The sequence below is a fragment of the Lepidochelys kempii genome, chromosome 22, assembly GCF_965140285.1.
Source record: "Lepidochelys kempii isolate rLepKem1 chromosome 22, rLepKem1.hap1, whole genome shotgun sequence".
NCBI lineage: Eukaryota > Metazoa > Chordata > Testudines > Cheloniidae > Lepidochelys > Lepidochelys kempii.
The window spans coordinates 19,932,649-19,946,444 of NC_136401.1; the positions used below are offsets into that span (position 1 = coordinate 19,932,649).

The 13,796-nt window shown below is 41.8% G+C and overlaps 1 protein-coding gene across 2 annotated transcripts; it reads left to right on the top strand.

Moving 5' to 3' along the window:
- The first annotated feature begins 441 nt into the window (after nucleotides 1-441).
- REXO2 (RNA exonuclease 2) lies at nucleotides 442-9,718 on the top strand. Of its 2 annotated transcripts, none has more exons than XM_073320836.1 (7): nucleotides 442-599; nucleotides 1,439-1,522; nucleotides 2,540-2,617; nucleotides 4,614-4,725; nucleotides 5,558-5,666; nucleotides 6,836-6,889; nucleotides 9,211-9,286. In XM_073320836.1, exons 1-7 carry the CDS (start codon nucleotides 474-476, stop codon nucleotides 9,245-9,247), a joined length of 600 nt encoding a protein of 199 aa, XP_073176937.1. In that variant the 5' UTR covers nucleotides 442-473; the 3' UTR covers nucleotides 9,248-9,286. The 2 variants fall into 2 exon arrangements, with proteins under 2 accessions (XP_073176937.1, XP_073176936.1); XM_073320835.2 differs by lacking the exon at nucleotides 9,211-9,286 and adding an exon at nucleotides 9,293-9,718 and having other exon boundaries at nucleotides 445-599.
- The last annotated feature ends 4,078 nt before the right edge of the window (nucleotides 9,719-13,796 follow it).

The following is a 13,796-nucleotide window of genomic DNA, read 5'->3' on the forward strand; positions in this document are numbered from 1 at the left end:
TTATTTAATTGGTGTTTTACGGGAGCCCAGGCTCTCGATGAGGCAGCTGAGTCGATGTGCCATATTAGAGGTCCCTGCCTTGAGGAAGTAAATGCAATTTCCTTCTTTTACATTATTTGTATTAACTTAGTGCCCAGGAGCCCCAGTCATGGACTAGGACCTGCAAACTAAACAGACCTCAGTGTAAAATACTCCCTGTAGAGAGGCGCTTGGAGCAGAATAAAAACTGTAACCATCTGCCCCTGAGAGTTAGCGGTGGTACAAACGTGGACAGATATAGTGTGGAGACTACAAGCCCCAGCATGCACTGCCGTTCGGGAGGCGGGGGCGAATACTGCTTCCCGTGATGCCCTGGGGTGACTACATTTCCCAGCAAGCCCCGGGCCAGGCCCAGTCATAGCAAGGCGTGGGGAGATGGCGCATGGGCGTCTGGGAATTGTCGTCCCCAGGTGGACACTTTGCGGCCTGTCGCGATGCGCGCTTGGTTGCTGGGCTCCAACGGGCGCCGGCTGCTGGCGGCAGTGGGAGCCGGGCTCCGGGACGGGGCGACCATGGCTGCGGGCAGCATGGGGCAGCGGATGGTCTGGGTGGATCTGGAGGTGAGGGGGGCTGGCTGTGTGCCGGGGGGCTCGGGGCACGCAGGTGGGCTGTTTCCATGGGGTTGTGCCTGGCTGAGGGGGCAGGAGGGGGCCCCATGTCAGACGGGTGCCGGGGGGGGCCCCCCATGTCAGACGGGTGCCGGAGGGGGTCCCCCATGTCAGACGGGTGCCGGAGGGGGTCCCCCATGTATACGGGTGCCGGGGGGGGGTCCCCCATGTATACGGGTGCCGGGGGTCGCACGTGGAGGGGGGTGTGCAAGTGAAAGCCAGGCTGGGGGTCAGGAGGAGAGATCCCGGCCCCCGCAGGACAGCCTAGGGGTGGCCTTAGCTGGGGTGTTTAGCACGAGGCTGGACAGAGCGGAGGGAAACACCTCAGAGACCAAGCCCTGGCCTGGGTCGGCTCCCTGCACTTCCAGAGCCTTTCCCTTTTCTTTGATCCTGCCAGGCTGTAGGTTGGCCTCTGCACTTGTTTGACTTTGCTGCTTCAGATGGCAGGGAAGCATCCTGTTCGGAGTCAGGCCCTGGGCGTTCCAGCTGTCCAGGTCTCTTTTCTAGTTATGGCTGAGCCGTTCTGCTCTAAATTCACTCGCCAAGCATTTGCACAGCCCCCTGAGAAGCTTTGGAAATTCCCCTTTCCTTTTTCAATTTGGCCGACACTGATTATTTAATCCCTTCTACTGGTGATTGAAATCAGTGCAAAGCGTTCGTGAAAAAAAACCAAACATTACAGCAGTGTGAGCCCAACTCTGGGATTAAAGCGTTGTTAAGACATACATTCCCTGCAAAGTATAAAACATAGCTCTTCTCTCTTCTTACGATTGTTGCTTCTGCCTTTGCAGATGACGGGACTGGACATAGAGAAGGACCAGATCATTGAGATGGCTTGTCTCATAACTGATTCTGATTTAAACATTTTGGCTGAGGTAGGTTAGAGTTTGGAGTCAATGTGTACTGGCGTACCTCTGATTACTAGTGCCTGGTACTGTTACTTTGTTATACTTGAAGGTTTGTCTGTCTATTAGGTTAGAGTGGAATATTTTTATCTTCAATGTTTTTTGAACCATCTGGCTAACAAGCAGCCAGCGTGGTATGTGCCCTTTCATAAATGCAATTTCCAGATGTGTGCCACCTGTGGACTAGAATACAAGTCAAACAACAATTTTTAGTACATGTTTCTGAGGGCTGTTTGGATTGTGGCTGTGTGTAAAATGTTAGTGGAAGATAACCTGCATTCTTGAACAACCTTGTTGACAGTGTCGCATGTCTCTTTTTAGTACTGAAAGGTTTGCCAGCTGCTGACTCCAAAATGCCTGTTTTTAAGATGTGATTATAACCTGGAAGATGTCCCTGTAAAATCGGCAGTATCTTACTGAATAGACCTGTGCTTCCTCTTTACACATTATGAGTCATATGTTGTTGCTTTAGTGACAAGAATAAGGTTTCACTACTACTTAGCGCTGCAAAATACATACAGTGCTGGGAGAGGCAACTGGATTCAGTTCTGACTCATGGCTCATCACTTGTTAAATAAGTTCCAGTTACAGAATCCAATCAAATGGTGCATGAGCCTGAAAGAACCTGACTTGATATTCACATCCCAGATTGAGTTATCAACTGTGGAAGAAAGAAGGCCACTATGCCTTTTTATTTGTAGACGAAGAAAACTTGATGTTAGAAGCCATTGAGAGACCAACTGGAACCACAGGCTACTATTCATACAGAATCACTTGATAGTTTATAGCAGGTGGGGGAGGCATTTCCCACCACATGGGTTTTAAGATTGTTGTGCAGAGCAAGATGGGCAGCTTTCTCCTAATTTCCCTTTTAAAGCTAGAAGTGTCAACAGGAGGTAGACAGATTCCTTTTGTCTGATGATAAGCTTTAGAATGATCTTTTTTGTTAGGATTAGATTATATTAATATTTTTTTTCTCATTAACAGGGTCCCAACCTGATTATAAACCAGCCAGATGAGTTGCTGGATGGCATGTCAGAATGGTGTAAAGAGCATCATGGGAAGGTAAAGGTTCTAGAGCAATAGTACGAGAATCTCTGCTTCCTTGTAACTAGTAGCAATTTTATAATTCTTAATCTCAAAATTGTGTGAGGTGCTATATGAACACTTTAGAGAAAGTTCCTGTTCTGAAGATCTTACATTCTAAATGTAGATGACAAAAGGTGGGAGAAAGGAAATATCCCCATTTTACAGATGGGGAACTGAGGCAGAGAGGTTGTGATTTGTACGGAATCTCACAAGAACTCCATGGCAGAACTGAAAATTGAATCCAGATCTTCTGAGATCTAATCCAGTGTCTTAACCACAAGACTAACCTGAAAGAGACTGTCCAAAGGGCCTTAACAATCTTGACTTGCAGCATCTTTGAATAGGCCTTGAAAATTTTTCTAGACACCTTCTAGCGAGAGCAATAAACCTACCAACAATGGCCGATGTGAAAGATAGTGAGTGGGCCACCAGGGGCTGCTGCTTGGGAAAGCTCTGAGCAGCAGTGTGAAACTGACATGACTCTTGCTAGTTCCACTGATGCCTACAGGGTTCTGAATTTAAGCAGCTATACTGACAGCATCTTGTCTGGTTCACAATGCTACTGATTGAAAAAAATATGAAAAATGCTAACAGACTTGGGAAGACAATGTTGCATCAATTTACAGTTAGTTTAAATTTGGCTGATTATTTTCCCAATACTATGGGCTGGAAACCTCGTTAATTTTTCATTGAAACCTTACATTTTGCAGAAATAGATGATTTTGGCTCCTTCAATCACCATTGAAGTTTCCTGCTTGCCAGTGGCAAGAAAGTGAATAGATTTTCCAAGCCTTCACCTTATATTTAAATTTAGGGTAGTTTTTGATTAAGTGCCAAAGTTATAAAATGCCCATTAATCCCTCTCAGGCATCTTACTCTCTCTAGGAAAGATCAGCAGGTCTTTGGAAAACAAAGTAATTCATGTGGTGGATCCTTTTGTCCTCCTTCAGTTGAGAATCCAAACCTAGTTTTACTTCTCAAGTGAATTGGAGATGGAAGCAGCTCAGAAATAAGTCATCTTTGTTCATGCAGAGCTACTTACTTTTAACTGATATATATAAGATTAGAACACAAAGGAAAACACAGCTACACAATGAAATTTTTAAATACAATCTGATAGACCCAAGTGCATTTTTGTGGCACAGCTATGGAAATATACAGCACAGCCAGCTGGAAATACAGCTTTAGGAACTTCTTACAGCAGATTGACAACATAAGTGATATTTAACTTTAAAAAATGAGACTTTTTTGAGTTATAGGTGTCCTAAGCCAGTAACATCCATATGTATTTGCACTCTAATTTAGAAACGTCAATTCATATTTTTCCAGTTTAGATTAAAAACAACCACAAAAAACACAGATATTTGCAGAACATTCTAGCATTGATTCCAAATCCCTGAAAGTAGGGTTTAAAGCTAAAATGCTTTACAGACCATTAATTTAACTGACACCATCCAATAAATAATCCATTTAATAAATCAACATATACCGCTTTTTGAAGAGATACAGTTATTGATGCATATAAATAAAGATTTGTACAAAATCTGAGTAATTCAGGACTGAGACATCATAAAATAGCAGGTGGAAAAAAGTCACAGGGATGTGTGTTTGCTCAGAGCCATGTTGTGATGTGCTTTACTCATGCAATCTATTCCTTACTCCTTGGGTAGTCTCATTGAAGTCAGTGAAGTAGGGATGTTATTCAACATGAGTAAGATCAGAATCTGTCCCTTAGCTAGGATTGAAGTGGATAAACACGGATGCACTTGGTAAAATGTTAAGTCCTCCCAAAAGGTTAAATTTAAGAGTTAAGTTGTCTCTTTTAATACTTCTGGGCATTAAACGTGCCATTAGTTGGTTATTGTTTCAGTTATTGATTTCTAGGTAACATTTGACTGCTAGTTAAATATGCCAGAAGTATTTTTAAATAATGGTAAATATTTGATTGGTGATGGATGCCTCTTTCTTGCAGTCTGGCCTTACTAAGGCAGTGAAAGAAAGTACAATTTCATTGCAGCAAGCAGAGTATGAATTTCTGTCATTTGTACGACAGCAAACACCCCCTGGCCTCTGTCCTCTTGCAGGTAAAATGTGTACTTTAATACTAATAAAATCAATCCTCCTTTCGTTTTCGGTGGGGCTTTGAAAAGCCTGTTAATGCACAATGCCAGGGTGATTTAGTCTCCTACTTGGAGATCTGCATTCAATCAAATTTCATTAAGCAAGGGAAGTTCAGCATTAGGTATCATCCATTCTATAAATTGCTTAAAGCAGATATTACATATGAGTTTCTGAAAATTCCTATAGATCTGCAGGAAACAAATTCCTGTTAGTAGTAATATTTCATTATACATTTATGTCATTACTAGTGTGACTTTGCGTTGATACTGTTTATGTTTTGCATTCACAAACTGCTATCACAGATATGCACCTTGTTTTTCCCTAATGGCTGATATGAATACAGTCAACCTCTAAGTGCTGCTATTCTGAAAGTCCTGTTACTTGATGGTGACTCAGAACCCTGACTCACAGAGGTCAAAAGGATGACCTGAGGAAACTATATTAAACAAACAGTAAAGCTTATATACCCTTAGTGGAAAAGCTGGTTGTGTGTGTAATATTTTTACTTTTATTGAAATAATTATTTTTGTGACCCAGAAATTGTAGAGGAAGTAATTGAAGAATTCAGTGCAGAGAGATTATATATTTAAACCACACAGAAGTGATCCCAGAGTGAAAATCAGACAGAAACCTTTAAAATCATATTTATTGGAACATGAGACTTACAAGCTGACTGAAAACATTTAGAAGTCGTATGTGATTTCCTCAGGATGCATAGCCTACCTCTAGTTCGGATGTAATTCACGGTAGCTTCGTAAAGTCTTTGAAAGAAATATCTGTTTTGTCTTTTTCTAGGAAACTCTGTACATGCAGATAAGAAGTTTCTTGACAAATATATGCCTCAGTTCATGAGGCATGTTCATTACAGGATAATTGATGTGAGCACTGTCAAAGAACTTTGCAGGTAAATACCATACAAAGTTTGTGTAAAAAGATCTAAGGCATTCTAGTTATATTTTACTAATTTTCTTCTAAAACAAGAGAGGAGGACAGCGGGGAAAGAGCAGTATGCAGCTGTTTAGTTCTTTCAGATATTCCACTAGGATCAAACAGAAAAAGGACGAGGACCTACTTACTGAACTGCATGCAGAGTGGGGAGGTGTTTAGCTCTCACATGGATTACAGTAACTCCTCACTTAATGTCCTCCCACTTAACGTTGTTTCAAAGTTACGTTGCTGCTCAATTAGGGAACATGCTCTTTTAAAGTTGTGCAATAGTCCCTTATAATGTCGTTTGACTGCCTGCTCTGTCCGCTGCTTGTAAGATTTTGTGGAAGAGCAGGGAGCATTACACAAGTTCCTCTTCTCCGCTTCCTCCCCCTCCCTCCCAGGGAAGTTCTAAGCACTGTCAAACAGCTGTTTGGCGGTGGAGGAAGTGCTGGGAGGGAGGGGAAGGAGCGGGGAAGCACTGCATCTCCACTCTTTCCCCTCCCTCCCAGAAAGTCGTAAGCGCCACCAAACAGCTGTTTGGCTGTGCTTAGGACTTTCGGGGTGGGAGGGGGAGGCAGGAAGGGGTGGGGATGTAGTGTGCTCCAGAGAGGAGGCGGAGTGGGGGTGGGAAGAGGTAGGTCTGGAGTGGAGTGGGGACAAGAAGAGATGGGCCTGGAGCATCCCCCGGCAAAGTCGGCACCAATTCTTCTCCAGGTAAGCTGCCACTGCTGCTGCAAAGGTGCTTCCTAGCATCCTTGCCTGCAGCGGGTTGTGCCTGTGTGGGGTAAGCCAGGGGCACTTCCCAACCACAGTACAGTACTGTACAGTATATAATACCTTTTGTCTGCCCCCCAAAAGTTTCCTTGGAACCTAACCCCCCGCTTTTACATTAAATCTTACGGGAAAATTAGATTAGTTTAACAGCGTTTCAATTAAAGTTGCATTTTTCAGGAACTTAATTACAACGTTAAGTGAGGAGTTACTGTATATTATTTTGGTGCTTATAACAGTGACTTTTCTGAATGCCAGTGAAATTCAAATTTTTGCACTGAAGAGACATTTCCCATTGTAGCAAACCCAAAGAGGCCTCTGACTATATATTTAAGATATCTGGATTTAAAACTCAATTTCTTCCATATACAGGCGCTGGTATTCAGAAGAATTTGAATTTGCACCAAAGAAGGTGGCTTCTCACAGGTGAGACTTCCACTATTGCTTTTAATGCAGTACATTTTTTATATCTTTAAACTATAGTACTCTCTTCTACTGGAATACAGAGCATACCCATTTCTTTGAAAACCTGACATGTTAGTTCTACGGCCAATGGCACAGGAAGTCTGTGTAGTTCTGTTCTTTGCCATATCCTTCTCTTTAAAGTCTGATTATGGCAGGTGCCATGCAGTAGAAAGTATTAACACTTTCTCTTAGGTTGTAAGCTTTTCAGGACCAGCACCATGAATCTAATCCAAAGCCCTATGGCGTCTGTATGAGTTTTGCCATCAACCTCAATATGGGCAGGATTGGCCCCCATGTTTTTCCTAATACTGTGCCTAGCACAGCGAGGCCTCAGTTCTGCCTGCGCTGTACAAATACATAATGAAAGCATCTCTGTCCCAAAGAGCTTACATAGAACAGACAAAGGGTGGGAGGAGAAACAGAGAGGTAAAGCAATTTGCTCAGGGTCTCACAGCAGATAATTGGCCAAACCAGGAATAAAACATGGGTCTCTTGAGTCCTTGTCCATTATAAGGCATCTCAGACTAATACCAATACTTGTTTTAATAGTTGAAGTCATGCAGTGATTTAAAAAACAAAAGTGGGTACACTAACCTTTTTGGTTTTCAAGCCAGGTAGTGTTACATTCCATATTCATCAAATGAGAACATGTTCAACTCAGTTTACCTGCCTTTACCCTCAACTACACTAGACACATAGGACTGGAAGGGACCTCTAGAGGTCATCTAGTCCAGTCCTCTGATGTCATGGAATGTATTGGCTTGTTAGAGCTTATGCCTTGCATAATACAGGTGAGTCGCATCATACACGCATTTAACTTACACGAATTCAACTATACACGCTTGGCAAAAAAAAAAAAAAAAAAAAAGATACCTGTAAATACTGTAGGTGATTCTGCCTACCATTCTATTCAATGAGCATATGCCCCAGAGAGAGCGTGAGATGTGAATCTGCTGTTCCATCAGTCAGTTTCAGTTCCCACATGCCTCTTATAGTGTGAGCATCTTGCTGCACTGAGTGTGATTCTAGTGTTTAAAGATACTGTACGTATTTTTCGTACAACATGGCCCCTAAACACAAGCCAACTACTTCATCTGGTGCTCAACCGAAGAAACAGCGATCTGTTCCAACGCTGCAGGAAAAACTGGCTGTATTGGATTTATTGAGAGATGATATGTCGGTCTCCAACGCGGCGCGTAAATATGGCTGCAACGAATCTAGCATTTGTGCCATCAAGATTTGAGAGAGAGAAATTCGTCAAGCCGTGGCATCAAGTGCTCCAATAACTGCTAAGGTGACGAGCTAGGTGCATAAGACTTTAGTGAAGATTGGAAGACATGAACAGTAAACGTGTGCCTATCGATGGCAACACATTGCGAGAAAAGGCTCTTAGCCTCTACGTGCTGTTCAAACCTCCTACCGAAGAGGGACAGCCTTCTGATGAGAACGAATTCAGAGCCAGCCACGGTTGGCTTAACAGTTTTAGGAAATGCTTCAACCTCAAAAACGTGTAGACTACTGGTGAAGCTGCATCTGCCAATGAAGACTGTGTGGCTGTGTTGTTTTGTGGCAATGCGGCTGGGCATTTAATAAAGCCGGGCTTGCTCTACAGGGCTGCAAATCCCCGTGTCCTAAACGGGGAGAACAAAAATCTCCTGCCCGTGTTCTGGCAATCAAATAAAAAGGCTTGACTTGGGTGACAGCAGCATTATTTCTGGATTGGTTCCACAAGTGTTCATTCCGGAGGTCAAGCAATACCTCGAGGAGAAAGGACTTGACTTCAAAGTGTTGCTGATCATAGACAATGCTCCTGGCCACCCTGCAGCCCTCTAGTTTGCACATGACGTTGAAGTAGTCTTCCCCCCCTCCCCCCATGTCCATCCTCCAACCTCTGGACCAAGGCGTAATTTGCAGTTTCAAGGGCACGTACCTGAGGCTTATATTCTCTCGGATACATAGTGCTATAGATGCTGATCCCAATCTTAATGTGATGGAGTGCATACAGTACTTTATGGGCGATTTAAGGGATTTTCAAGGGTAATTTTGACTAAATGCGATTTTTGCCTTACGTGCTGACTTTAGAACCTAACCCCCACGTAAGATGCGACTCCACTGTAGCACAAACCAAAAAGTAAAGTGTTACTTCCTTGCATGCCTGCTCTGCTGAACTTTTATTGTTTCCTGTATTACTCAGTCTAGCGAAGGTGGTTTTATAACTGACAGTTTTGTGCACCATATATTTCTCAAGTGTTCTACTTTTTTTTTTTTTTTTTTTTTTACAGTTTGGAATTTGTGAGATGCATCAGAATCCAAATTTAGCCTGAGTGTTTGTGCATTTTGAAACCTTACTTAATTCTCTTGCAGAGCACTAGATGACATCAGGGAAAGCATCAAAGAACTTCAGTTCTACAGAAATAGCATCTTCAAGAAGAAAACAGATGAAAAGAAAAGAAAATTAATAGAAAATGGAGAAAGTGATAAAACTGTGAGCTGATCTTCCATTTCACAATGCCATCCTATAGTATCCACTGGATGTATCTCCTGTTATTCTTCTGTTCACCAATGTTTAAGGAAGAGGCTTTTTTCAGTTACCTTGTTTCTTAACTGTTGTTAAAGCACACAGAAGTCTGAATTACTACTACTTTCCTATGTTTGAGCTGTGAATCTACCATTTAAATCTCAGCAGCTCCTTCGTTTGTATGTATCAGGTCACTTTTGCTCTTTAATACGTCTTAGTTTAGTTCTAGATGCACTTTTTTTGTTACAAAAATAAAACCAATCCTGTTGAAAGATTTTTTTACACCTTCTCTTTTTTACAGCAGTCTTAATTATAAGACTTTGTATATAACGTTCATCTAAAAGGTGAACCAGCCTCCCCCGGATTTTCAAAATAAAATGTTATGGGAAATATATTGCATCCTTCAGCGGTCACATTTGTGTGTGCTTAACAAGAATTCCTCTGTAAAATACACAGTGCCATTTGAAGACAGATTGAACGTGTGGATCACTTAATGTAGCCTGAGGAGCAGTGGCCTTCTGTGTGTGTGGCATCAAAGATGTGACCAACTTATCTCTGGACAGCTAATTTAAGTAACAAGCTAGTTTTAGTTCCATCGTGGACATTTATCCACTTTAAAAAACTCTCATGCAGACAGCAGTCTGTGCTCAAAGGATACTAGGGAGGAGCTGCACAAAAAGCTGACTTGTGATCAAGCAGATGAAATTTCAATATAAAAAATGAAAGGCTGCAGGCCAGGAATGAAGTCCATTGGCGCGTGCACGCGCACACACACTCTCTCTCTCTCTCGCCAGTTGATGTTTATAGTTACCAGTCCAGTGTCTGGATCAATCTAGTGGCCAGTCAGATTGGTCACAGAGGGGAGCAGGGCTCTGTTGGTCGCGATCTGATGCTCCTGGAGTGTGGCAAGACGAACCCAAAGTCCCAAGGCCAAGCACCCTGTTCTGATAGTCTTTTTTCTCTTTGTTGAAGTCTATGGATTTTGCTGTGTAAGTTTATGACCGGTTACTTCTTAATTGGTGTGTCTTTTGATGTAAACATTCCAATACACCTCCGAGGGGGTTATCCTGTCCCGGTTCCGATTTAATCAATTGTCCTTAGGGGTGCTAGCCTTCACCTCAGGGTCGTCAATTTGCCCTTCATCAATCATGGGTGCGCACTGATGGTTCTCTGGCAACATAAGTCTCCTTAGGCATCTTCACCCCTCCTTTCTTGACCATCTGGTTAACAGTGGCCTTCAAACCTTATCTTTTCTTGATGCGTGCATTCCTCATTCACACAGTCTTTCACAGAAACCTTCAAAGGTAGCAGAATACATTGTAAATTAAGCCTTGCTAAATCTTATAACTAAAATGATTCACATGGCTTCAAGCCCTCAACATTTCTCTAATCCATTTATCATAGACACAATACAAAATCCTGTCTTTTACTAACTAAACTTTATAACAGGTCCTAATTGTGATGCATATGGGAAACAGGATCCCAGTCTCAAACAGTCATTCCTTTCTCTTATTCAAAAAGGGTGGCTAGCAGAATGAAATCAAGGCTTACATCAATTCTTATAGTACAATTATAGAATCCTGTCCCTACAATACTCACTTGAAAAGGATTTATGGTAAAAACATGTCCAGTTTTCACAGGATGTTCCTGTGGCTAGGAAACAGCTAAATGAGTCCATGGACTTCAGTGGCCTTTGGATCAGGCTCTAGAAGAGGATGCTGCTGCCGTTTAACTTGTTGATGTGACCACAAGTCCTTGCTAACCTATCAATAAGCTGGGGTGTAAGGAAGAGGACCCTTTTCAGTAAACACATTTTTTCTAGTCAGCAACAGATTTGAAGATACATTTTAAACTAATTTTTTTGCCTTTGTCTAGTAACAGGTTTTACATCACCTGACTTGTCTCAAATATTTATCATATTAATGTGATTCCTAACAACATGATCTGGTGTGTGAATGCTGGCTGTGGCATAGTCAAGAGTCATATCCCAGGAAGCGGGGACACCAATGTTTAGATACTGAAAAACATCCTTCACTGCCAGGTATTGAATATAGCCATACTCCCCATCTTGTTCTGGATCTGTGTGCATCTCACTGACACTTTCTGCTTTGATGTTTAGTTTTAGGCTTCTAAAGAAGAGATTAGGGCTTTGTGAACTTTAAGCACTCTTCTAATGAAAGTATCAATGCGGAAGGGTCTGAAGTACTGGCCCAGAGCTATGGACAGTCCCCTAACTGTTTGTCAATTTCATGAGCAACGTTTTAACGGTTTACTCATGGGCTCTGAGTATGGGATGTTCATGTTTTTTCCATTGAACTTGACTGTTTCAATCCATATCAACACCAAGCAAAGTCCAAAGCCTTCCAGTTCCACCGAGACCAAAATATTTAAGTGTGAATGGAGAAAAAGAAACAAAGACTATCAAAAAAGAAAATAAATAACTGCAGCTTTCACTCCATGGATGAATGTACCAAATTAGAGTCTCTGTACTCTCCTAACTATGTTCTTTCTAGCTTTGGTGGTTTTGTTTTATGGGTTGGTGCAAACTCTTCCTTCTGTTTCAATTTGCAAATTCTTACATTGCCTCCAAATTTTGCTTTGAGTTCCATATCTGTTGTTATTTTTATTTAGGGTAGCTCCCAATCAAGATCAAGCCCTGCTATACTAGACTTATACTCAATAAATGAAACTCATTTGAAACCACAAGGTCACAAACTCAAGTTGACCATATGCCTTGTTCATTCTCAGTTTCTCACCGTGGGCCACTTTTAACAAAATTTTGAGCGAGCCTTGTCTGATTTCAAGTTTCGCTTGGGAATTCCCAAGTGGCTGTGTTTGTTATGCTATTGAGTTGTCTACTGAACAAGTCACATACCTTTACTGATACGTAAATGTACATTAAGTATGGTAAAATTGGTCACCTCAAATAAGCAGTTAAAATTATTAATAGAAAGTAAAATAAATACTCCTAGCCAGGTGTTTTTCTATTGAAAGGAAATGTAAACAGAGTAAAACAAAAGCTACCGCTTACCAGAAAGCAGAAGCCTAACAAATTAAATGCTATTAGACAAGGAAAAGAGCCACTGCTATGTCTCTGATTCTAAGAAAACAGAGCAAAACCTACTGTTTTCTGTCTTTGTGAAATACTCGATCCACTGACACTGTTTAATCTCCCATAAGGTAAATTCATTTTTCTCTTCAAACAAGTATTAATTTGAGCCATAGTTGTGAAGTCAGATATGTTGCGGAAAGCAGGCTTCCACCTGTTTTGCCCGATAAAGCCACTGGGGAAAGGGGATCTCGTTCTAATCTTGCATTTTTCATTTGCTAATATCATGCTGACTGACAAAATGAGTGACAAATGTCAGCAGGTCATTTCTATGGTTGAAAATAGGCCTTAATAAGAAAATTGTAGTAGCAGTACAATGCCTAGCTCCTTTCCATGTCTACATGAAAGTCTTACAAATGAGAAAACCCCATGAAGTTGTAGATCTTAAATTAGCCACCAGAGGGAGACCCATACAACTTGTGAATGTAACCAAAGTACATGAGTAAAAACAGTTGATTCAAGCATTTATGTAAAGGTTACAGCATTTAAGCATGTACGTTCACTTAGATCATACTATAACTCAGCATTTGTGCCATTCATGAGATGGAACCGTCAGAGCAGGGGAGTGGAAGTCAGGACACCCAGATCCTATTTGCAGTTACTGATTTGTTGAGAAGTCGCTTTCAGCCAACGCTTTTGAATTTGAGTGGCTAAAATGCGGCCGCCTTCCTGCAGAAAATGTGGCTTGGTTTTGAGAGCTGCTGAGCACACAGAGGGACTAGAATCAGAGCCCCTGAAAAGCAAACCACTTACTTAGGTGACTAACTTCAGGCACAGAAAAGTTTGCAAATTTTGGCCTTAACCTCTCTCTGTCAATCTGTTGCCACATTTGTAAAATGAGTATTAACCTATCACACAAGGCTTAATGTTTGTAAAGAGCTCTAGAGAAGTATAAAGTTACTGACCAGTGGTTATTCTGCTGCTTGTGTCAAATACAGAAGGTGGGGGAGTTTCATTGGCATGCAGGATTCCTAGAATAATAGAAGTTAAAGACAGACAAAATCTCTCTCTTTGTAGTAATTTATAACTTGCTCATTTCCAGATTATCCAGTCACTATCTGACCTGTTAGAACACGCAGACTAGCCCGATGTGCAGAATAGAAAGCTGTGAGTGACTTACTGTGTTCCCTTAGCTACATGCATGTTTCCACTTGCACACTTAGATTTCCCAGCCCTTTCTTCAATTCCATTTATTGCACGTGACTTTGCCATTACTCATGGCATGTGCAAATGAATGGCTT

What these genes read in the sequence shown, in the direction of transcription:
- REXO2 (XM_073320835.2), top strand. Translation starts at nt 474, where the DNA reads ATGCGCGCTTGGTTGCTGGGCTCCAACGGGCGCCGGCTGCTGGCGGCA. An exon ending in ATTTAAACATTTTGGCTGAG is followed by an intron (nt 1,523 to 2,539) that starts GTAGGTTAGAGT and finishes TCTCATTAACAG; the next exon opens with GGTCCCAACCTGATTATAAA. An exon ending in AAGAAGGTGGCTTCTCACAG is followed by an intron (nt 6,890 to 9,292) that starts GTGAGACTTCCA and finishes ATTCTCTTGCAG; the next exon opens with AGCACTAGATGACATCAGGG.